The sequence below is a fragment of the Penicillium waksmanii genome (assembly GCF_028829765.1).
Source record: "Penicillium waksmanii strain IBT 27052 chromosome Unknown utg000001l:1.0-4852451.0:1.0-4856178.0, whole genome shotgun sequence".
Taxonomy (NCBI): Eukaryota; Fungi; Ascomycota; class Eurotiomycetes; order Eurotiales; family Aspergillaceae; genus Penicillium; species Penicillium waksmanii.
Genome location: NW_026643248.1, coordinates 3,715,017 through 3,739,001, shown reverse-complemented (window position 1 = coordinate 3,739,001; position 23,985 = coordinate 3,715,017). Strand labels below are relative to the sequence as shown.

The 23,985-nt window shown below is 47.3% G+C and overlaps 6 protein-coding genes across 6 annotated transcripts; 3 read left to right on the top strand and 3 right to left on the bottom strand.

The window, feature by feature from the left end:
* Window positions 1-499: 499 nt before the first annotated feature.
* N7481_001345 (uncharacterized protein) lies at window positions 500-1,746 on the top strand (the record flags this gene model as incomplete). The annotated part of the gene is made up of 2 exons (XM_057260564.1): window positions 500-912; window positions 963-1,746. 2 exons carry the CDS (start codon window positions 500-502, stop codon window positions 1,744-1,746), a joined length of 1,197 nt encoding a protein of 398 aa, XP_057128396.1.
* Window positions 1,747-3,138: 1,392 nt separating this feature from the next.
* On the bottom strand, window positions 3,139-4,509 carry N7481_001344 (uncharacterized protein; the record flags this gene model as incomplete). Its single annotated transcript, XM_057260563.1, is given in 3 exon segments — window positions 3,139-3,535; window positions 3,549-3,936; window positions 3,990-4,509. The coding sequence occupies 3 exon segments, from the start codon at window positions 4,507-4,509 to the stop codon at window positions 3,139-3,141; spliced, it is 1,305 nt and encodes a 434-aa protein (XP_057128395.1).
* Window positions 4,510-5,500: 991 nt separating this feature from the next.
* N7481_001343 (uncharacterized protein) lies at window positions 5,501-7,164 on the top strand (the record flags this gene model as incomplete). Its single annotated transcript, XM_057260562.1, is given in 4 exon segments — window positions 5,501-5,779; window positions 5,790-6,045; window positions 6,090-6,322; window positions 6,382-7,164. The coding sequence occupies 4 exon segments, from the start codon at window positions 5,501-5,503 to the stop codon at window positions 7,162-7,164; spliced, it is 1,551 nt and encodes a 516-aa protein (XP_057128394.1).
* A 7,229-nt stretch (window positions 7,165-14,393) lies between these two features.
* Window positions 14,394-14,783, top strand: N7481_001342 (uncharacterized protein; the record flags this gene model as incomplete). Its single annotated transcript, XM_057260561.1, has 1 exon — window positions 14,394-14,783. The coding sequence occupies one exon, from the start codon at window positions 14,394-14,396 to the stop codon at window positions 14,781-14,783; it is 390 nt and encodes a 129-aa protein (XP_057128393.1).
* Window positions 14,784-18,968: 4,185 nt separating this feature from the next.
* Window positions 18,969-20,375, bottom strand: N7481_001341 (TBCC domain-containing protein; the record flags this gene model as incomplete). Its single annotated transcript, XM_057260560.1, has 4 exons — window positions 18,969-19,175; window positions 19,231-19,956; window positions 20,010-20,170; window positions 20,258-20,375. 4 exons carry the CDS (start codon window positions 20,373-20,375, stop codon window positions 18,969-18,971), a joined length of 1,212 nt encoding a protein of 403 aa, XP_057128392.1.
* A 1,033-nt stretch (window positions 20,376-21,408) lies between these two features.
* Window positions 21,409-21,897, bottom strand: N7481_001340 (uncharacterized protein; the record flags this gene model as incomplete). The annotated part of the gene is made up of 2 exons (XM_057260559.1): window positions 21,409-21,722; window positions 21,888-21,897. The coding sequence occupies 2 exons, from the start codon at window positions 21,895-21,897 to the stop codon at window positions 21,409-21,411; spliced, it is 324 nt and encodes a 107-aa protein (XP_057128391.1).
* Between the last annotated feature and the right edge of the window lie 2,088 nt (window positions 21,898-23,985).

Here is a 23,985-nt window from a genome sequence, read left to right as displayed (position 1 = left end):
ATCCCAGGCTAACCAATCACCCCAGCCAAAACGCGTCCTTTTTACCTTGCATTTTCCAACACCCAACATGCCACCAAAAATATCAGACAGCGCCAGAAATCGCCAGGGAGAGAGGGCAGGGCCTTCATAGCTATCAAAACATCGCAGCTCTCTGCTCTAGGAAATGAGTTCTGATTTCCGTTGAGGGCAACCCTTTCATCTTTCAGTGTAGGCGGTATGATCCCGGTATTTGAGTTTAGTGGCTTGCGTTGGTTGGTGCGCGAGGAGCGAATCATGTCAGGGGAGCAAGCGCGCGACTTTTTTGAGTGTCCTGGGTTTTGCCGCGCGCTATCTAAATGCGGAAAGGTCCTAATTCGAATTTCTCACTGGATGCTTACCCCGCAGCCTCTCACTTTCACATAAATTTACTGCTTTCCACTCGCATTACTAGAAAGTAACCGATCGTGCTTTTTTGAATTTACTCCGCCATTATTGTTTGAGGATATCTCGATAATTTACTATGGCGGAAGTCATCGGTACCGCATCTGCTGTCGCAACCTTTGTGACTCTGGCTCTTGAAACTTCTATAAACCTCTACCAGACAATTCAGAGCCTTCAATCGCGGGAAAAGGTGATCCGTGAGCTCCGCCAGGAATTAGAAGCTCTTCAAGGAGTACTTCGAGCTTTGGAGGAGTCGATCAGTAACCTTGATGTTGATCTAGCGTCGCTTGAACAACCGCTCACGAGGTGCAAAAATGCCTGCGAGGATTTCAATATTCTTATAATGAGATGTACCTCACATTCCACCCAACAGCGGAGTAGCAGAAGAGACTGGCTCAAGCTGAGATATATGGGAGACGATATTTCGGGGTTCAAGAACATGTTGGCGGGATATAAATCAACTATCTCAATCGCGCTCGCATATGCAAATTTGTAAGTGCCTGCCCTTCCATTATCTTATAAGTTTAACATTCTATCATAAGGAGTTCAACGAAGGTTACGAAGGCTGTTCTTGAGGAATTTAAAGACCTCATAGAGAACACCAAATGTGATCTAGAAAGTCACTTGAACGATATTCGAACACGGCTACAGACAGCAAATACTAAAGGTCCTGTGGTTGCTGGTATTGAGGCAGCCGAGCTTCGAATAATGGAGGATGAGAAAAACAGCACACAAAAGAGCTTAGAGATTTGTGAGCAGTTTCTTATACTTATAGACCAGTCGCGACCTGATCTATTGGGGAATGTCACAGAATTCTCGAAGCCTTTCGAACTTGTGCCTTCATCCGTGGCTCCTAATTTGTCATCGTTGATCAATGCAGAAGGGCTCAATTCTGCACATAAGGAGCTCACAAGCTGGAAACTACGACTGCTCCATCATCTGTATGGAATTGATCGAAACATTCAGGGACAACGGCGCTACCTCACTTCGTCGGATAATGAGCAGGCGCCTGAGGAACAAGGCTTTAGGGAAGAATTAAGCGGCACTGAAGCACTGTTAGCTTTCTGCAAGCAAGCGGAAGAAGAAGCGAATCGCCCACGAACTCACTATTTTGAGGATGTCACTACAGGCGATAACAGCCGTCAAGCCCTTGTCACCACCCTCGAAGACCTCATTTCTGCCAAGCGCATAAAGGCTGGTGATAACTCATATCAGGCGCTTGGCAATATGTCGGACGACAGTATACAGTCGTTCTTCCGTCGCCCCGGGCCTAGTGATAGCTCGGCCAACCAAGAAAAGCAGAAAGGGAATAATCCGAAACGTTAGGGAAGTAATGCACTTTGCTGTTGCTTTCAAATGAGAGATTCTTGTTGTTCAGATGGGCCTGAAAGTGATTTCTGAGAATACTATGGAATACAGTAGCATCTCAACTGTGCTCACAAGTGACTGAATGTGGCATATTGCGTAGGCGGGCATTTTATGCCCTTCACATGTTTTCAGACTCGCACTGGTATTGCTAATAGCCATGTGAACCTCAGATGGTTCTACATTAGGAGCCAAGGCTGAAGGCGGAACGGTGGTCATAGACCTCGCCCAGAATTCACTACTTCCATGCCGCTCGAGTTCGGCTAGTTGAGTATATAGGGAGGTTTATAAGTAGGTTCGCTTTCAAGAATAGACACAGTATCAAGTTTTGCAATTTCCTACCGCGTTATATTCCTCTTTATTTACTTCCTGAGTTTCTTTAATGATAATGCAATGTGCTACTTGTAATGTGATGTGTTTCCTCGGGTAGCGGTAATTGTTTGACAGTCTTTTATTTTCTGATACTACGATATCGGAGCCGGGGGCAGTCAAAAGGGAATAGAATCGCCTAGAGTGAACTGCTTCAGAAAAGTGAAGCCGTTGTGGCAGCACTACTGGAGTACCAAAATTTGTATGCGCTGGAAATAGCCCAACCTGACTGCCACGTCCTGCTCGAGCTCTTCGAATGACAGAGTGACAAGGAGCCTTGTTTGTGACTGAACGGGGATTATCAGAAAGTTGGGAAAGGTGTCTCAAATGTGGGGCTTCGTCAAAGGATATTGTTAAATGTTACGCCAGTCAGCACAATACAGAATGGGATTCCAATGTAATCGAGGTGCAATTCCCCTCAAAAATGCTTACAATAGCCCGAAAAGCGTGGGGTTTAGTTTCTACTAACCGATTACACTATTTCTTGCGTGTTCAATATACAGCTTACCTCATACGTCCAATCATGATGTATTTGGAATGGTTACTATAGGCTGCTAGCTGAAACAGAATGCCTCAAAACAGAGCCCCTTCTTTACTGCCAGGGAAGTACATGTATTTGCTATTCTCATGTCTGATAGATTCTCGGCCTCTTGCAAGAGCCAGCTCATATCCCGAATGCTTCTCTTCACGGTTGAGTGTGTTGATAAAGTAAGACCGCCGTGAAGTCTTTCCCCAGTCTGGTCTCAGCTTCCACCTGGGATTGAAGGCCCTTTCATCCGCGATGACTGGGAAAATCGGAACTGCCTAAAAGCACGCGGTGCATTCCTTCAAATCCGTCCACATCCGTCCCAAACATGGAAGGACTATAATTCAGTATCGTCGCCAAGACAAGGGCGCGGCGTGATGAAAGATCTGGCGATCAATCTTTCAATAGCTCAAAGATCGAACTGTAATGACGAGAAGTTCGACCAACCAGATGAATTCTCAAGCTCTTTCATTTGGCCGTCTTCTCTTCTTTATTATCTTGTAGCGAGGTCCATGCATAGGTGTGCTATTCGGCAGAGGTAATGAGGCTGAAAGACCATAGCTTACCCGCCGAGGCGGTTGTATGGAGCTGGGCTGACCGCGAATGAAAAGATCATGATGGTAGACTGCCCCAGATTTGTGAAAACCATGATAATAAAGCCGCCGAATGAAGGATTGATAGCTTTTTGCGGAGAGTTGATCAAGAATGTTCGGTGGAATTTCGCTTTCCTGGGCAATCCAGACAGATCGTCCGTCTTCCGACCAACGCATTGCTTCTTCATTCGCTGGCTCGTCAAGTATACTTGTACAAGTTAATTGAGAACACAATGTCTTGAGCAATTTTGTTCCGCATAATCTACTTCACTTACTCACTGAGGCTCTGGATGAAATCAGAGTCATGTAACCTGTTTCCTTCACCGGCACCATTGGCTGATGGTGTAATACTTCGCGGAGTGCCATTTCCAGCAAGATTGTTCCCTATTGAAGGCTGATCGCATGAGGCTCCATTGAATGGCGGACGTTTTTGGTCGCTATTTGGACAATGGAGATCCGTTGGAACGCGGAGTGGACGCTGGTCACACACAGGTTGATCTTGAAGATCTTTGGTCAAGCTTTGGCAAAGGACAGGACCCTGAGTTATATCAAGTCCAGGACTATTTCCAGGATTCGAGTTAAGCAATTGATCTTGAGAAGATTGAGTAACCTTATCACGATGGTTTCGAAGATACTGCTCAACGAGGGAGACTTTCTCAAGGACTGTATGCTCTCACGTCAGTTATTCGTGTCGCACAGTTCACCAAATAACCTACCTTCATTCACTTCGCGCCGAGTATCATCGAGCTCATGTAATGTCACTTCACATGATTGTAGTTCCTTTTTGTAGTCATTTCTATCAGGCCAAGGGGAAAGGAAACGCCAAGGTCGGCCGGAGCGGAGTAATTCCAGGTCATGAACTGACAGTTCAACCTTACTTCCACCGACACTAAATTGTGATGAGCCCTCAAACTGGGGCCCGGCAAAGAGGATAATTGCTGTCCAACTCAGCGGCGTTCCCTCTTTTATGAAGGGTACTGCAGTTGAAAAGAGACGTTCCACACTCTTGCTTAAGCGAACGCTGGTGAGCTCTTCTCCACGACCGAAAGCAATACTGCCAGCCCCATGTAACACCGACAAATAATCGTCTAACTTCGTCGAAAATGCAGAAAGGGGAGTATCAGCAAGACTCAGAACGCTGAGCTCTTTATCCTTACGTCGACTGATGAAATCGTGCACTTGGTGTCGATCACTTTGCGAAAGGTTTTCGCTGTTCTCATCACTAGAGCAGGCCATAGTCATAGTTTCACTTCCTGGGGGCTTTGCTTATATGAAAGAAGGGGAAGAAGACTGATGTCGCATCGTTGGCGGCTCTTCAAATTCCAGGCGGTGGATTTTCTGACGCCCCTGATTAGTCATATCAGACGGGTCAAAAAGCTTAGGCCAGGCATAGTGTCACATCGCGCAGGAGCGTGCTCAGTTTTAGTGGACAAAAGCGGCGAGAGAGTGAGCGGAAGGGGAGCGCCAAGACTTGCGCGCTTTGAAATCGATCCTCTATTCTTCGCTCCCCACCGGCAGAAATCATTAAGTTCCTTCATATGATACACTCCGAAGAATACCTTAAACTAATTTCTCGGCATCGACAAAATGAGGAGAGCTATACTCCATTTTCTTAGAGGATCTTAGCAATTATGTTACGCTGGACAGGAATGGTCGGAGTAAATAAAACCATTGGCTTTACTACGAGCTGAATCGATCTCTCTCTCTACTATAGTATAGGCGAAGCTACTATGTCACCCTGTGATTTCATACCGACATTCTCTAGTCCATAAATTCCTCCGCTCACCGCTTTGATTTTAGACATAAAGAAATGTAATGGTGCAAGGGGGTGTGTATCAGCGCGCAATATTTAAAAACTATGCAGATCCTTGACAGCTGAACGCATCGCTTGCGAGATCGAAGGATGCGGCATAGCAATGCAAAATCACCGAATGATTTTTTCACGATCTGTTTTCTGGGCATAAGTGCCGGAAAGCCCCCAGCAGAGTTTTCATTGAAAATTTTCTCAAAGCGTACGCTATCTAGACAATGGTACAAGTGCGAGGTGATCCGCGTTGACCACTGCGTTCCTGAGAAATTCAGTATGGCAGCACAACCAAACAGCTTCGAAAAACTTCCTCTCATGGAATGTAGACACAAATTGCATTCCAGATGTCAACAAATCCTATATGAGAACGCTTTTAATCCATGGATCGAGGACATTGACTCTGGCAGCAGACACCTGAAAATGCAGGAGTTATCCACTAGTTTAACTAGCAAGCTAATATTGCTAGTGTCCACATTCTCGGTGTTACTGCTCGCTAACGTGACAGTTGCTACCCCGAACGTCACTTCCTGCCGCTGTCTCCCACAAGAGAGCTGCTGGCCCACGCAACAGGATTGGTTTTCCTTTAATCGCTCTATCCAAGGGAATCTTGTCGCAGTCCGACCCGTTGCGGATGTCTGCTACCGAGCAGAATTCGACAAGGAAGCATGCCAGAAAATCACTGCGTCATGGTCATATCCCGTATGACGAGCGGCTGAGCCTGGTGCGGTACAATGGGAGAATTGGGAAGCTTGGCCGGAACGGGATGAGAGGTGCTATAATGAGACTTCGAACACAACATGCAGCCAGGGAAGCGTCTCACTATACTCGGCAAAGTCGAGACTGTATCTCAAATCCAGGACACAATTCATTTGCCGAAGCCCATAACATACGACTTGTGATTAGGAACTCAGGCCACGACTTCCTAGGCCGCTCCTTGGCTCCTGAATCTCTACAGATCTTTACCGGTGACATAAGGGCATACAGCTACATGAAAACTTCATACCAAAAGGAACATTTCAAAATAGCAGCGGCGAAGGCCCCGCTGTCACCGTCGCGGCGGGTGTGAGCGTTTCGGCTTTGTACGATGCAGTCTCGGAGCAAAAGCAAACAGTCATCGCAGGAGCCGCGAGAACTATCGGAGTTGCTAGTGGCTGTATCCAAGGAGGAGGGCATTTCGTTTTTGGACCGTGGAAAGGGCTGGCCGCGGACAACGCTCTTGAGTTCGAAGCGGTGTTAGCCAACGTAAGGAAAAATGTCGAAAAAATAGATTCAGCGGGGCTAATGACAGTACTCAGTTCTAGGGAATACTTCTTTATGCCAATGAATACCAGAATTATGACTTATTCTGGGCCCTGCGAGGTGGAGGTGGAGGCACTTTTGGCGTCGTTGTCAGTGTCACAGTCCACACGTTTCCTGAAGTTCCAGTCGTGGTAACCAATCTCAATATCACCACTGCGCTCGGTAGTTCCCCAAATTTCTGGGATGCACTTGCTGGGTTTCATCGAGCTCTACCTTGGTTTAATGACGCTAACAGCGGCGGTTATTACCTCGACTGGCCAAAGTACTCCCGTAATGCGACTACGGATATCTCCATGATATCTGTCTTCTTGGTGTTTGCCAGCACATCAGACACTGTCAAGGCCGACCGAGTATATTCGTCCTTGATTTCAAAATTGAATCAGGTTCCGGGTATCACCACTCAATACAAGTCTTTCGTATCCCCAGGCATCAACTCCACCATGCCGGCCGTTCTATCACAATCAATTGGCACGGGTGGTATCGGTCTTATGATGTCACGTTTATTTTCTAAGGACCTCTTGATCTCTGGAAATAGCCCTGAAGGCTTGACGAGGGCATTACGCAACCTCAGATATTCTTCCGATGAGCCAATTACAGGAGTTGTGGTCGCAGGTGGCACCGCCGCAAGCACATTCACGCCCGCATCCCAATCATCACCAAAAAAAGCTAGCAAAATATCTGGCGACTCTTGCGCGGTGATAACAAGCCGTCGAATATATAGTCTCAAGCCAACGAACGGTGGTGGTGATGTAACACATGGGCCCAGCGAGATGTCGTCGACGTGAGAAAGCCGTTGGTAAGGCAAGCGGATATTGATTAGCGCGGCCAGCGACTGCACTACTGGTGTGTACTGACCGTGTTCTAAAAAGTGCTGCACACAACGGTTATAATGTACTATCCAGAATGTGGGAGCAATTCTCTCAAATCCGCTATCTCGAAAGACTGACTGACCGGAGGTTTGCTGTTCGAGAGTCAAGCCAGGCTGCACACACCTGCCTGAGGCCGGTTCAAGCTTCCCTCCTTGTGGGATCCAGCACCAGGACAAATGTTTTCAAGCAAGCGAGTCATTATTTGTACGAGCGAGACAACAGGGTAAAATATTAATCCTGCGCTGAACCATGCCAGACGAGTACAGAAATCTTCGGTGTTGCGGGGATTTGCATTGCTGGATCGCCACATTGTGCAGAGCATACTTCGGATTCTTCAACAGATTATTTTGGAACGGGTTCGGCGCTATTGCAGCCACCTGTCTATCCTTCCCTAATAGAGGATAGCGGTGGCAATTTCAGCTAGGCTGTTGGATCCCCTGTACCGATGGTATTGTCCTGTCACCCTGATACGCACTACTCATGCATTAGGGTTAGACCAGTATCTATAGTACTGGATCATGACCCACAGAACTCCATACTCATGCTACAAGACGAACTCTATATTGTATAATTGTTTTTGTTTATGTGTCGGAACAATTGATCATATAATCAGATCTTTCGTCTGCTTTATTAGTCAGCATACCACACAAGTTGCTGTGTGGCAGATTAGAGAATACCTGACAAGTACATATATGTGACCCACACCATTGGTACATGTTTTTCTACCTTGATTACGTGTTCAGAGATTATGCCACTGTCACGTGCTTCTCTGACACACTTTTCGTGTCATCGTGATCAGTCTGCAGGTTGTCGAATCTCAAAAGGTGCAGGTGGGTCCAATGAACCGATGGTCCGTTCACATAGCGGAGTTCGTATGCATTTTCCACATCATCAACACGATGGTCAAGACTGCTCAGTAGCATTCAAAAAATGGTTGACAGTAGGCAATCAATGGCGTCGATCCTGTGCGACAGCAGCAGGCCTTGCCGGCAATTCAAAACGCGAGGAGCAGATTTGAATCGTTCACGTGATATTTCACGCCACAGGCCTATGCAAAATACATATATTCCGCCCTCAACTCACCAAGTAGAGGACGTGCAGTTGGTGTAACATCTTGCTTAGTAGGGCCAATGTGGAATTCGTCTACCAAAGACGGACGTCAGCGAAAGATTGACAGAGCGACCGTAGTCAAGATAATTGTACTGTACGTAAGTCGAGCAGACTTTCTGATGATAGTTGCGATCCCATCTTGCAGGATCTTCCTTGAGCTCCGGGATCGCAGCGGGGGTTGAGTTTCATGCATAGCGGGTCTGCTCCACACAAAGTCGCTGAGTGGGATTCGAAGAGCTGCTGTCACCGAATACCCTCCTTGGCCCTGCTACCGCAAATTAAATGTCTGGTCTCCAGAGTCGGGGTATCAGACCCCGCCGATCTGGGACTAGCATAATTCGAGGAACCACAAAAGCTGAGCTAACTCCGAATTACTGCCACACTCGGCCGGAACTCTTTAATGGCGGTAAGACGCCTGCGTCGAACTCGAGTTTACTTACGGAAATGATCTGTAGATTACTGAAAATCTGTTCGGTGCAAGCGGACCGACGGACGACGCCCAATGAAAGTCTAATGACTTTACGTTTCTATAAATTCAGGATTCGGCCCCACTTTCTCGACCCTGATCTCTGATCATTTCCAGTGGAAATATATCTTATTGTGTGCCTTCAATATTTCCAAATACAGCATATTTCTGCCATGCCCACATCCAGATTTAACAACAATCTCATCTCCACGGCGGTGCCGATTGGCCATGTTTATCTAGGGGATGATGAGACAAATTACCTCGGGAAATGTTTTACTGGCGAGATAGAGAACGTTCGCCTCACATTGGAGGACCAATATGGCCGAAGCCGGCACTTGCAGTGCCAAATTGCTGAAGACGTGGACTTCCTCCCTAACGAAAGCGTTGTGCTATTAAAAGACCAGAGTGAGCAGTTTTATGGTTCCGACTTTATGAATTATCGCTGACTATGCACTTCAGGGGTCCACAAGTTTTATCTTCAACAGGGCAGCAAGAAGACTTGGCTGCTTTAATGTATGCAGCTAAAGATTTCTGTACGTGTATTGCGACATTAAACCTGCGTTACGCGTTGCTAACTGGTCACGGTTAGTGGTTAAACAGTTGGTGAACCTACCTTGTTATTGTTATCAGGGAGATTTAGACCTCGACATGGTTGGGTTACGGTTCTGCAAGTCGGAACCCGGAGTCGGACCATACGGATCACAGGTTCCAACTTTTAGAACTGGAACCGGACCAACCGTCCTGCGGGATCTTCCCGGTTCGCATCTGCAGGAACCTGGAGTACATAATTTTGCCAAGGAATTTCCTATTTTGGGTGCATAAATTGCTGATTCATCCTCTATTATCACTGGCGTATTTTGCCGAAATATGGAACTCAATAACGAACAGCACCGAAAAGAACCCACTGTTTATTAATTCGTCCAGCCCTTTGCTAGGGCCTCTTATTCTATACTTTCGACCAGGTTTTATCGTTCCTCGTCAGAATGAGAAGGAGAAGCAGAATACATCGAATGACGTGCCTGTTGTTATTCTTTTCCTATAAAAATATAAGATTCTTCGATCAAAGCTATTCCACTTTTTCTACATACCTCAACCCTTCATCTATTGACACTCAAGTTGAGCTAAAATAATGGAAAATACCCTATGTGACTTCGCAAACACCGGCCCCAGCGCTACTGCAATCAACGATGAGCACAAGAGCTACAGTTACAGAGATCTCATTGCAAGGGCTGATGTCTTATCATGTGAGCCACAGAAAAGAGATGACTCTACATCTATCTCACCGTCGATAATTCTCCTATTTCTGATGAACCACCGATATCTGTTTGGATCGGAAATGATCGAAGTGCTCATGTTAGTCTCCGCCTATTTCACCAAGCGACATAGTTTCACCGTTTACAGGCCCGTTTTGGATACGTTTGAATGGCCCTCACTTTAGGGGCTACTCCCTTTCCTCTAATAATAGTTTTAAAAGAGCCTTTGTGTTGCGGTCTTACCTACCTCACGACGATCCTCTTTTTGGTAACAATACTATGGAGACCTCTTGCCTCCTACGATTCTGACTAAACGCCTAGGTTAGCACTTTGCAATAGGTCTTGTCTCAACCACCGAACTCAATATTTCGATTGAGCACTAGTCAGCACTAGTCAACACTCCAAACTGGAACCGAGATCCCCGTATGATTATCTCGCGGGATACGGAGACATCTTCGCGTCCAAAGTAGCCCCGAAAACAGTTTCTGGATCGGATATCTCCTCCGAAAATGGCTTGACCGGGCTGGCAAAGTGCGCTAGAACATCATATCCGGACAAATAATAAAATTTGGAACCTCGTCTCTCGCTCAGGAATAAAACTGAGCGAAGCAGGTACTTTGCGGGTCTTGAAGAAACAAATAGCGACATCAAAAGGCAATGCAGATAGCACAGTTCTGCTCCGTAGCGATAGCAGAAAATAACCAGAAAAAAAGAGCTGTCAAAATGGGCAGATCCGTCACAGCGTATAGGCACTCACATACATGCAATCAGACCTCGATCTCACATGGAACCCTAACAAAAGAAAAAGGGGAAAAAAGACGACGACGACGTAAACATCATTCAACGTTTGATCGGCGAAACAAACTGCCCATGATCAGTGAATAGATTTGAATGAGGTGGCCGCTGTTGTGCCACCTCGTAGCAATAAAGTACAAACCCATGTTGATGAATGTTGAAACGCATCATCGATGCCTTTCTGCGGCAGCCCCACGACCGTTTAAACGAGGCCAACAGTGAGAAAGGTTTTTTTTTCATATACTGGGTCACCAGGAAAAAATTCAATGCCCATGAGTGCTGCGTTAAATCAATGATGAAATGTTGAGCCAACTGCAATTAGAGGGTCAGCTGTGTTGGCGCCCTCACAATTCGCAACAATCATTAGATCAGCGCAAGTAGAATGTCCGGCTGCAATGCTATAAATACCCGATCCCTCACCAGCAGAGTGGTCTTTCTCAAATATTCCCTTGTCATCCTGGAGCAAAGAATATCGAACACTTCTCGACCTCGCCAGCTGCTCTCCTCCAGTATGGACTGACCCAACCCCGAACTGTCATGCACTTGTGATCGAACTGACATGTTGTATCGCCCCTAGTCCGTGTATGCTCGACACTGGAATCTGTAAACGGCAGGTAAGTTTAGTTGCCCGATCATTTGGGACCATGCTAACGTGGAAGATGTTTAATATCAGTTCCGTCTCGGCTGTTCCTCTGGGAATTCGATCAACAGACCTGGAATGGTCTCGATAATAAATCCAGGTTGTGAAGACAGTGAGTTATGAAGACCTCTCATAAGCTACCTACTGATGGTTTATCATAGATCGAAACCATCCACTACTCAGCCAACTTGACCAAACTAGAATGCCGCACGCAGCAGTAGCTGTCAAAGTTTCGATCACTATGGCAGTTTCAAGAATAGTTAGCCTGTGCTGACACCTCTCTGTATAGGAAGCCGATTGTTTTACCATGAGTCAGACCATGTCTTGTAAGTTGCCCCATGCGTTGCCACTGCCTATTCCCAACGCCCGGGACTGCAGAGTCTATCTGTTTGTGCCTCTCTGTTCTTCAAAAATATCGCTGATGTCCTTTTCTGGTCATAGGGCGAATGTGAATATTGCACTCGACACGACCGAGCCGCATTCCCCCATCGTCCTTGAAACTAAGCCAGGTGCACCAGCCTGATGGGCCCAAGCCCCCCCAGTATGCTTGCGCCTTCGTTGTTTCTAAAAACTTGGTTGAAACGGCCACTTCACCTGGCATATTTAGCGGGCCCAATTCAGGAAGGCTTGATGTCCTCCGGTTAGCCATACAGTAACATTCCAGGTGTTTTCATCTCTCCAGCACTACCCTGTCCGATCGAAGGTTAACTGTCACTGCATTAGGAACTTGCCCTGTTCCGACGGCTATGAACCTCTTGTCCCACGTCCGATCCGAAGCCTCGTCGGCAGCCATGAGCCGGTCCCACGCTAGACCGAGCGAGCCATCGCAGCATCCGGCGACAACAAAGAGAAATATAGCATCGACGACCACCGAGAAAGACCACGATTCCTCCGAAAGCATCATCAACCAGTAATGGATCAACTTACTGGCCACAGTCTGGGTGATAGCTCTGTCAGGGCCCGGTTGCAGCTGAGCAAGCGACAAGCCAGGCCGCAGCATTGGATCTACCCCAGAACTCTCGCCGCGAGAGCAGTCGTTTCAGTTCAGTTCCTAGTTTGCCCTAGACCAAATACCATGAATCTCTCCTCCAGTGATACTTTGTCCTGACACGGTTGAATATTTGCCTGGCGCACGAACAGCAAAGACGAAACAACTATGCATTGGAAGATATGACCCACATCCATTCCCCGCGGTACGGAGTGATTCCGGGCCGTCGTGCACGTGTGATCGAGCTGACACCTGCTACCTCGTCTCTGATTTGTCCATGCTGATGCCAGACTATATTGATGGCAAGTCTCTACCACCCTCATTCACCGGAAATCATGCTGACATAGGCAGTGAAACACAGCCCTGGTCCGGCCGTTCCTAAGAGTCCGATCGGGGTAGTGTATTGTGGCTGTTATTGGGAATTTCATCTAGGCCGCGAGTAAGGTAAGTTGCGAAAACCCATCTTGCGCCAGCGGCTAATAAGTGGTGTTAGATCGAGTGTATCCAACGGCAAATTTCTTTGGCCGTGTCCCAATGCAGACGGTGATTCAAAGCTGCCCCCATGACCTGAGCCGGAAAGTACGTTTTCACCACTGAGATAGTCTGAAAGCCAACTGACCCATATTGTCAAGTCGCTATAATAGAGCTAGCTATTTTCCCCTAATGCTATGCTCAATGCAGCCGCGAGCAACCGAATGCCTCCTCGATTTCACCACCGAGTGGCACGGACTCGCCGGCAGAAGCAGCCTCGCAAGTACGGCCAGTCGATTGCCGCGACGGTCACAATGGCCCAATTGTTATTCGAAAGATGCCAGGTCGGTTTGTGATACATGGTGGGGAAGACGTGCTTGTTGACTTCAAACGTTGCCGCTAATGTTTCTTTCAGAGTAGACATCTCACGTATGCCCCACGCGACTCGCTCAGGAACGACGCGCTGCGACGCGTGAGTGCACCACACCGCCTTATCCCTCCCGCGGCACGCGATCGGTGGAGCAGGCCCCTGAATCGGGGTCTCGATGACTCTAAATTCAAGACCGCCAGGTGGTGCTGACTTCGGTCGACATGCCCAACTGACTACGGAAAAGCGGTTTCGCCATTCTCAGCTGAGGTGGTCAAAAAGCAAAAAAAAAATCACCCGTAGAGAACCGGGAGATGACTAGGAAAAAATCAAGCGGGTTGTGATTACGAGGGCGAGTTACATGAGCGAGATCCCCCTTTCTGACGAAAATTCAACCGAACGTACCCCGCCGGAATCGAACCCGGGCTGCCGTTAGAAAGTAAAAAGGCCAATTCCACAATATCAAATAAGGGACATGTGCTGGCGGCACTCCATTAGGAGTGCAGCAGTTCCACTGTACTTCCTTGATCCAGGCGAGCGCGCTAACGGCAGCCGACGGGTTGATTGGTTGCACAGAAGCGTGAAAATGGCGGACCCGAGGCGGGACGATGCGAGGCGGGACGTTGGTGATATGAGAAAGCCGTGAGTGGGACCAGGGGTAACTGAGTTTCATTTTGGTGTAATTTTGTCGGGTGGAACAGGCCTGATAGTACCCCCGCATCGCAACATATTTAGAGCGAGTTCCATCGGGCAAATGAATCATCATCGTCATCATCATTTGGACGAACATCCTTTTGACAAACGCTGCTCGGTCGGTAAAGGGTACCCTGCTCGTCGATTTATTCAGGCATATTTAGGCAGAAAGGCAAGCATTTCCCGACCTTTTCGAATCGAGTCAACTTCAGAGGCGGGGCGAGTACTACCCAAGCTTGATTGGTCAGAGCAATCGCCAGCTCCCGACTCAAGATTACTAGTCTTCGCCCTCTCCTTTTTCTCATCTCCATGGGTACATGAAGGTCGCCCAGGTGTGACTCAAGAGGTAGGCACCGACTGAAATGCCGCCTGGAAACCAGTGGTCAGCCGACGAGGTGACTATTGCAGTTTATTTTTCCTCGCGACAAATCTGCTGTAAAGCAGTGCGCTTCCTGCTCTTGCGTCGAGGCTATGACCGTTCTGTCCCCGCCATCGAACGCAAGCTTCTCTCGATATCCCAACAGCATCCAGATTTGCGGTCTTCGGAAGGCAATTGGGAATTGAATGTTGCTGATTCTTGGATCGACGCCGTCCTTGGTGACCATGAGTCGGTCAACCAACTGATTCGATTTTCATCGGCGGACGCAGAAGATGTGATAACTGTATGTTTCAGACTCGGGTTATTATGGCCTTATTTTGCGCTCACGACTTTGCTCACCCAAAGCAGAATCAACGAACCTCTGACCTTCTGAAAATCTTCGAGCTCCTTAATCGTCGTTTTCGAGGTTCTCAGAGCCCCTGGGAGCTGGAAATGCACCGCACTGAAGTTAATCAGCCGGCAGCGATGGTGTAGTGGCGGGTACTCCGAGGAAACCTACTGTGGGGTTCCAAAAGCACAGTATACGCTACGCGAAGCGAAGAATCGCTTAAACTGTGCTCCACGCCCTCGCCCTGGTGCTCCGCGGAAGCTCGGAGGAGGACCGAGATCATATATACGACACTATTCAAAGGGAGCCCTCTATCAAGCGAGAATATCTCCTCCCTGAGGTTGATTGTAAGATAAAAAAACTTCGATCTGGCGCCTCACACACGAGATGGGCCTTCGGAAGTGGCGAAGGCTTGAACGGCCTGCCTTAAGTCTGATTCACGCTGCAAAACGACTTGCCGGGCTTCACAGTATCAACTGTTTGTGATATGAGGCTGGTGCAGATCAGGAACCAAGCCGAACCATCGGAATTAATCCCGAGATATCTATACGAAGAACCAAGTTGATTGGAATTCAACTTGCTCTTCTCGTTGTATATATATAGCCTAATGTTTCCCTCTGAACAATAAGATAATTCATACCTCTGAACTACAACATCGGTAATGACATCGAGGAGGAGCATTCGATCTAGCACAGATTATCAGCAGCTGGCGTAAGGTGGTCGTTCGCCACTCACCGTGCTCATGCCCCAGATGAGATCCCCTGCTACCAGTTGCGAACAGCACCCCGGCCGGACTCGTGGGAAAGGCCGAACCAGGGTTGTGTTTCACTGCCATCCGAGGTCAGCATGGTGTCCGGTGGCTGAGGAGTGGTAGAGCCTTGCTGTCGGTGTAGTCTGGCATTGGAATAGGCAAACCAGAGACGAAGTAGCAGGCGTCAACTCGATCCCATGTGCACGAGGGCCCAGGATCACTTTGTACCACGGGGAATGGATGTTGGCTGAATCTGCCAATGCACGGCTCTGGGCAAATCTTCAACCGTGTCAGGGCAAAGTACCACTGGACAAGAGATTCATGGTATTTTGCTTACGACAAACTTCGACCTGACCTAAAAATGACTGGCCTCGCGGCGAGGGATCTATGGTAGATCTAAGCCATGGCCTGTCTTATCGCTTGCTCAACTGAAGTCAGGGGTTGAAATATCTGGCTTTTAGACTATTGCCAATAGCTCGTTCCAATTTGCTGATTGATGCTCCTCGGGGAATTAGTTGTTTTTTCTGTGGCCGTCGATTCTCGGCTTCTCTTCGTTGTCGCGGATGCTCGGATGGCTCGCTCGGTCAACAGTGAGGCCGGCTCATGGCTACTGACAAGCCTTCGGATCGGACGTGGGCAGGAGGTTCATAGCCGTCAGAATATTGCGAGTTACTAATACATTGACTGCCAACCTTTGTCCGGACAGGGTGATGCCGAAGAGACAAAATGGAAACACTTTGGAATTTTACCGTATGGCTAAGCAGAGGGCATCAAGCCTTTCTGAATTGGGCCCGCTAATAAGCCAGGTGAAGTGGCCATCTCAACCACGTCTTCAGAAAGAACAAAGGCGCAAGCGTAGTAATATTCAGTGGCTTGGCCCATCAGGTTGTTGAAGCTGGTTCAGTTTTGAAGACGAGGGGGGAACATAGCTCTGTCAGGTCGAAGGTAATATTGACGCGCGCCCTATGAAGAAAAAGAATCATCAGCGATAGTTCCTGAGAAACAGAAAGCCACGAACGGATAGCATTTTTACGGAGATTGAAATGCAGTACCGGGTGTTGGGAATGGACAGGGGCAAAGCACCAGCGGGACTTACAAGATATTGAGCGACTCGCGATAGGAAGTTTTCCATCCTACAGAGAGGGTCGTCAGCACATTGTATCTGCCTTTGAAATTGCTGCAGTCTTTAAACCTACGTTGTCAGTTATTGCTGTCCACTGCAGGGGATCGTATAAAGGATGGCACCTAATTATCTTCAATCATTAGCGGGTAGCTTATAAAGACAACATATAACTCACCGTGCTCGCAGCTTGGACCATTCCAGATCATCCTGAAAGTTTCGTTCAATGGCTTCTCAGAGGAATAGTGGCGGCGGGGCTGATATCGAGCGTTTTTCTCATGTTAGCATGATTCAAAATGACTGTGCAGCTACACTCACTTGCTGTTGTTCGAAGGCCTCTTGTGTCGAGAAAAGCCAGGCTGGTGGGACGCAACAAGTCAGTCAATTTCGTTGCACAATTGTAAAGTCAACATACCAAATAGTAGCCACGGAAACGAGAATTCATCGATATTCGTTTAACCGGAGTGACAAAGGAATGCTTGCGAACGACTAGTCTGCTGGCGAGGGACCGGGTATTTATAGCAATCCAGCAAGGCATTCGGTCTGCGTCAATGAGATCATGATTGTGAATTGTGAGGGCTCAAACACAAAATTCTCTTCAATGATAACTGGCTCAACATTTCATCACTGGTTCGAAGTAGCTCTCAGAGGCATTGCATTTTGCGCCTGGTGATCCGGAAGATGAAAAACATTTTCTGGCTGTTGGCATGGTTTCAACAGTGAGGATGCCGCAGAAAAGAACCGACGACGGTTATCACCATTCACCACCGTGAGTCCGCCCTTTAATGCGACGGGTAAAGCGATGAGGTCATATCATTTCATTTCACTCACCGGTGATGAGCCCATTACTCCACGCAACGAACACCTCATCAAAGACAGGCAAACACCATGCCATATTGCGACCCTAGATCCCTACCAGCCAAGCCGCAGGATGCTTCATTGCCTAACTCGTATATCGGAGAAAATGCATTACGCCTACACAATATCAAGCAGATACAAGCTATGGTGCAGCGTGGGACTGATTCGCACAGCCCACATCCCACGAAAGAGCTCCTTGTATAGTTAGTGAGTCACTAGATCAATTATGATTTCGCAGAACAATTTCTTCTGCTATCGACCTCGTCTTTGCGTATAGCAATACCCACATCGATCTCCTGGGAACTAAGTGGACACGGGAAGATGGTAGCTACTACAAGGAAACATCACCCAATTAGTGTCACCAAAGGCCCACATGCGCATAAGTCTCCAATGAAATGATTGGTTGATAATTGGCCTGGCTCCCAGGAGCCTGTGGGTTGTAAATATTGATACGGAGGAATAATGAACCAATCGGTGCCATGAATGGTCCACAAGTGCCACAAAGCATCATTAGAAATGATTGGTCCAAATGTGGCTATGAGCTCCTGGGAGCCTGAGCCTACCATTGCATTTACCATAATTAAATAGCCTATCAGCAATACCCTGTGAGGGTCTCACGTATCTGTTGATGAGGAGCGTGTCTTTCCAATGAATGATCAATATTAACGAAAGCTACAGTCGACTCTAGATACAAGACGTAGCGCGAGGAAGCAAAAGAAAGACAGCTTCCTCGCGTTCAGGGGAACCCAGATGCACCATGTGGGTCCGTTCCTCCACTTAGCGTCTATGCCTCATGTATATCCCTGACACCTTTTTGCACTATAATTTTGATGAGGGGCTGTCTAAGTTTGGAGTGCATATTGCTAGTCTGCAGTATAATTTCCCGTGGAACGGGAAGTGGAACAGTTTGGTCCTTGTGCCTGTTAAACGCAAAGAGTGGAATGAGTATATTCTCATCAACTTCAGTGATAATGATTCACTTACATAGGATGGTAATTGGTAGTGTGTTCGGTTCAAGTTTTCACGGAGCTGGTTACTAACTTTGTTGCAGGATATATGAACTCTGGAAAGTTCCGCTAGATAGATGACATCGATGATTCTGGTTCCAATTTGGATAATCGAGTCCCCGTTTACTTGTCAAGACTTAAACAGGGCCAGCCTTGGTTCCCACTTAGATGTGAAAGCAGCTGGACTTTTTATTCCCATACCCACCTAGTACATAGACAACCTAGATTTGAATCATCACTTCAATTGCTCCATGAAATAATTAAGAAGAATGAACGAGGTGTGGGCCTGAATCATAAAATAACCTAGACGCAACGCCCGATATCTTGGAAATAAACATGGTAAAGAACGTAAACTCTTTGTGACGCATCAAGTGTGTATTAAGAGTAACGAAAGATGAAAGATGCCGAAGATGTGAAAATCAAAGAGGAGGAACTGCTAATTCGAATAGAATAGAACCTTTCCAGCCGGCTGTACCATACACTCGGGAGATACTTCATGTCTTGACCAATCTGATGGCATGAAGGATATCTTCCAGAGACCATCCCGGCCCACCTGGAACGATTTCGGCCCAAACTTCCTCCGGAACCACGTCGCCAGGGTCCAGAAGGCTCCAGTTCCGGCTGGGCTCAGGCTTAGCCCACTTGAAATCCTCGATCTCATTCCAGTGGTCTTGATGATCAAGGTGGTCATGGTTCAGGGCCTAGATAGGAGCATTAGAATGGATGTCCAGGAAGAGAGTAGACTGCAAAGCTTACGTATGCCTTTGGTATTCGGCCAAATCTGACATTCGAGCAGTCTTCGATGATGGGATTGCTCGAGCAGCTGATGTAGACGTCGACGTCGGTACAGTGGTGCATGTGGAACTGGCGGCATGAAACCACAATTATACTGTGTTCTACCCCGGTCATATAGGCTGGTCCATTTACTTGGCCACAAATCAGCAAGCTCTCTCGGACGCCCTTGACGGTCAGACTAGCATAAGGCTTCCCGTCTGCGGTGGGAATCGTCATGGCAATGATACAATGCCGTAGAGAGGTAATGGATGCAGGAACTGTAGACGTTGAACCCGAAGCCGGGAGCATGATGTGGAGGTTGTGATGATTGTCAACAGACACAGAGGATACTCCACTAGCTGCGAATGCCGGGACAGGCTCCGACTCTAGTTGAGATTTAGCCAGCACCTCCGTGGCCGAGATTCCCGGGAATGAAGTTGGCTCAACTTCTGGCCGCTCCTGCGGCTGTTTGTCTGGTTCATTGAAGGGGGTGGATGGGTCATTCGGAGTTTGGTTGCCAGAAGACCCGATGGAAGATGTACCTGGGAAGCGGTAGCCCGGGATACTGCGACGACCTTCAGTGGCCAAAGCAGCGGCGTCAGAGAGAGAGATGGAGGAGTCATTCTGCTTGGTCTTGAAGCTGAACTGCGACCGAGGTTCGGATACGGCACACGTCTCATTCAGTTTATCCTGCAGTGCTTTGATTGCCTTGACTAGGTAAGCACAACTTCCCATGCAGTGAAATTCTTGACTCTGCGCACCTCTGCATAGACTCTCTGGTCATATGTAGGAATGTAGCTCGCTGCATCATTGACTTCATTGGACAGCCGCACGATTCCGGCTCGACAGTGATCTGTGACATCAGCACGCTCACCACCGACTAGCGTTGTATCAGCGAAACCATCCATCTTCTCCTGCAAAGCTAAAAGAAGAGCATCAGTATTATCCCTTTTTACTTATGGCACGTGCTCTTGGATGTGCTTCTGGATTACTGGGGATCGGACTATACCAGTGATTTCACGTTGAAAGTAACGGAAGAAACGTTCTTTCAAAGGAATCTCAGCCTTCGAGACGATTTGGTTGTCAGCCGACAATCGGGGAGCATGTTGCACTTCCAGTTCAACCATCATGAGCGATACGAGTAGGTAGATGTTATAAAGGAGGAGATCGGAAGCTGTAGCTTTGGGGAAATCGGAACTTGGAAAGCTGGCAGGCGGGGGATGGAATAGGAATGACGTCGGTCGGTTCTCAAATAGGCCATGCCACCCATAGTGCAGGGAATCCCGAGGGAATACCAGGGATGGAGAGTCAAGACAGGATGAGAGAATCGGGCAGATAGGTAGTAATGGGATATAAGTGAAGCTGCGGTAGATTGTTCCAGCCAAGAGCTGTTAATATACGCAACCCCACGCAGGTGCGGTTGTGTCTCTTGTGATATGAGGCTGGTGCAGATCAGGAATGGAGCCGGACCATCAAAGATAATCCCGATTTTCCTATACTAAGATCCAAGTTGATTGGAAATCAGCTTGATCTTCTCATGGTATATATAGCCTCGTTTATTGCATCTGAAATGACAACAAGAATCGTAAAACTGGGCTAAACATACAGGCATATGCATAATTTTTAACTTGACGGGGTGTGAAATGCAGTATATTAAAGATGGTATTCAGTAGACGTTAAAAAGGGACTGCCGAAGCTCAAGAGGGAGCTAGTTACAAGAGGCCAAATAAGTTCGGATGTCCCGTCGTATTCGGCATTCTCCGCCGTTGAACGGATTTGGTTGCCCGTGTCATCAACTGTTACTCTCCCAGTTCTCCAACTGTTCGAACGCTTTCCTTTACTCTCCCCTTCGGTGGCGATTATTCGACCATAGAGAAGAACACCTTCATTGGCGAAAGCGTGCGGCAAAAAAATCATTCTCCCATCGCCCTGAATCCCTGCTTACATACGAGGCGGTTCCAACCCGTTCATAGTCCCGTCCGATCTCCCTCGGTCGCTTCAATCGCTTCGCGATTTTCTGCTACTTTCAGTGGCAGGATTCTTTCGGCTGCTCGCGTCTCAATTGATACTTCTTTACTTGTTCAACTTCAACGCAACAGTCTCAGTCAGAAACTCAATCACAAAAACGCAAGTGGCTTCAACGTTTGAGATATTCACAACTTAACGTGCGATATCATCCAACTCGCCCTTGTCCCCCTTGTTCATGGGGTTCTTATGCTTAATATTTGCGCCCTGATAGAGAGGACTTCGTCTTTCACGGCTCAAGCTTTTACTCCTGTACAAGTCCTCGTTGGCATCCTTATCAACATTGCTGGTGTGAGGTACCGTGGAGTAAGGGTGGGAAATGATCTTGCGATCGGGCTGGACTCTTCCAGTTTGAATAGCACCTTCGTTGGTTACTTTATGCGCCGCGGAAAGAGCCAGATCACCAGAATCAAAGTAAGTGCGATTCTTGTGGTTGTCAGTCGGAACTCCTTTTCATAAAGTTGCATCACAAATACCTTGGATTGTTCCCCGAGTAGATCTCCACGAGGCCGCTTTTCATATGTGTTGAGCTTGTGATTCTTTTCACATCCAGAGAGTGGCTGGGAAAATGTGATTAGCACTTCTGTTCGATATAAGACAAAGAAAAGTCTTACCACGGAACATGATTGCTTGTCTCCTGGTTCCATTACGAGATTTTATTCAAATGTGAACAAGAACACGATATAAACCCCATCTTACAGGCATTCTGTATAGATATTTGCCACAGCCAGATAGACAAACGTGTCAATGACGCAATATGTCAGGATTAAGTTACAGCTTGTTCCAATCGGTATCAGTAATTTCTCTGTTGCCTGATGGACGAGGCATAACAGCTCGTGAGTGGCCTTGTGACCATGATTCGGTCACTCTCGTCATTTAGGGTATTGTATGGAAAGAGGTGAAAGTCTACTCAATTTAGAATACCTCGAAAATACTATTTAACAACAAATTACGCTTACAAAGTGTATTACTTAAGAATGCCAAGCAATCGGACGGTGTAATCGACTAGTAATGGTATGCTTGGTCGCGATACTGTTTTGTCGGAGCAGCTGTGGGCCTAATTACCATCTTGGGCCATAAGTTTGAAGACACCGCCTAAACGGGTAATTCTGCCATTTTACCCACCCTACATTCAAATATATATATTGCATGCAATATGCAATATTATTGCACCAAATTTTGCTATAATATAGAATAATCAATTACAAAATATATAACAAAATTTCAATCGCTAAAACCGAGTATAGTAGCCACGTGCCTTACGAGTCTCGCTTACACGCTGAGGCATTGATCTAATTATACTATCAATTTTATTTTGATCTAGTACATCCCAGGCCTCCGATATACACTCTCTAAATAGCTTCCAATCTGCCTCAGATGTACCACAATGTAGTAGATTAGGATAGAGCTCATATAATTTACGTTTGAGCATACGCCACACAGGTTCAATAGGGTTAAGATCTGGCGAGCGTGGCGGCCATTCCATGACATGTATACCATGACGTTCAAACCATCGCTGAGCAACGTAGGAGCGGTGGATTTTAGCGTTATCTTGCTGAAATATAGTTCCAGGTTCATAGTGTTCAATAAACCCCTCTTCAAGCGCTTTCAGGTAGGATTTCGTTGTATAACCACCTCCGCGACCTCGCTGTCCTTCTGAAAAGTCACGCTCCATAATCACAAGTTTTGTACGCCCTCCGAGCCATATTCCAGCCCAAACCATTTGACAAATATCTTTCACATGAACCTTAACTTGTACCATTCCCTGCCGGTAAGCTTCTCCTCTAAGCCGGGTAACGTATTGGCCGTTTAAATTAGGGATACGTTGAACGCTGCATTCGTCGGAAAAGATGAAGCTTTGTAGTTGGGAATTGTAGCGTTCAGCCCTCCAATTTCGGCAAAATCGGACTCTTTTGCGAGCGTTCTCCCTCGAAATTGGGATACAACGTCTTGCTCGATAGCGCTGGAGGAATTTTGAACGTAGGAATCGCTTGATTGATGATCGAGATGGATGACTGGGTATACGGGCGCTCAGCTCACTAAGGCTTAGCCAAGGCTCACGGCGTGCAAGTAAACAAGTGTATTTGATAGTAGAGTACCTATAGACTTTAGGGGCACCTGAACGAGGCAGTGATTTGAGCGTTTGGTGCTCTCGGAATCGTTTGATTGTAGAGTATATTGTTGAGCGTGCGACGTTGAACTCAGCAGCCATTTTAGTAGGCGATACACCACATTCATGAGCGTATATAATAGCTGCGCGGGCCTCAGATGAAAGCTCACCCCCTGGCCTTCGATTACCACTTATTTCAGTGCCAAACCGACGCATATTGGTGGTGTAGGGGGTAGTTGAAGAAGATGGGTGGGGGTTGACGCGAAAATCGCGCTAAAAAAATAGCGCGATGTCTTCAAACTTTTGGACCGCCTTTGTAATTAGGCCTACAGCTGCTCCGACAAAATAGTATCGCAACCAAGTATAACATTACTAGTCGATTACACCGTCCGATTGCTTGGCATTATATGACGAACTGAAGAAGTGGTCGAATACAACTAAGACCCTTCGGGACCGGCTTATTCATCATTCACCCAATTTGCTCCTAGTATGGTGTCATAACACGCCATAGTTCGAATATAGAGACCCTGAGATCGTTCAACCGATCTTAACAATCAATCAATAATCTGATTCTATCGGACATGTTCAGTACTAGCCAGTAC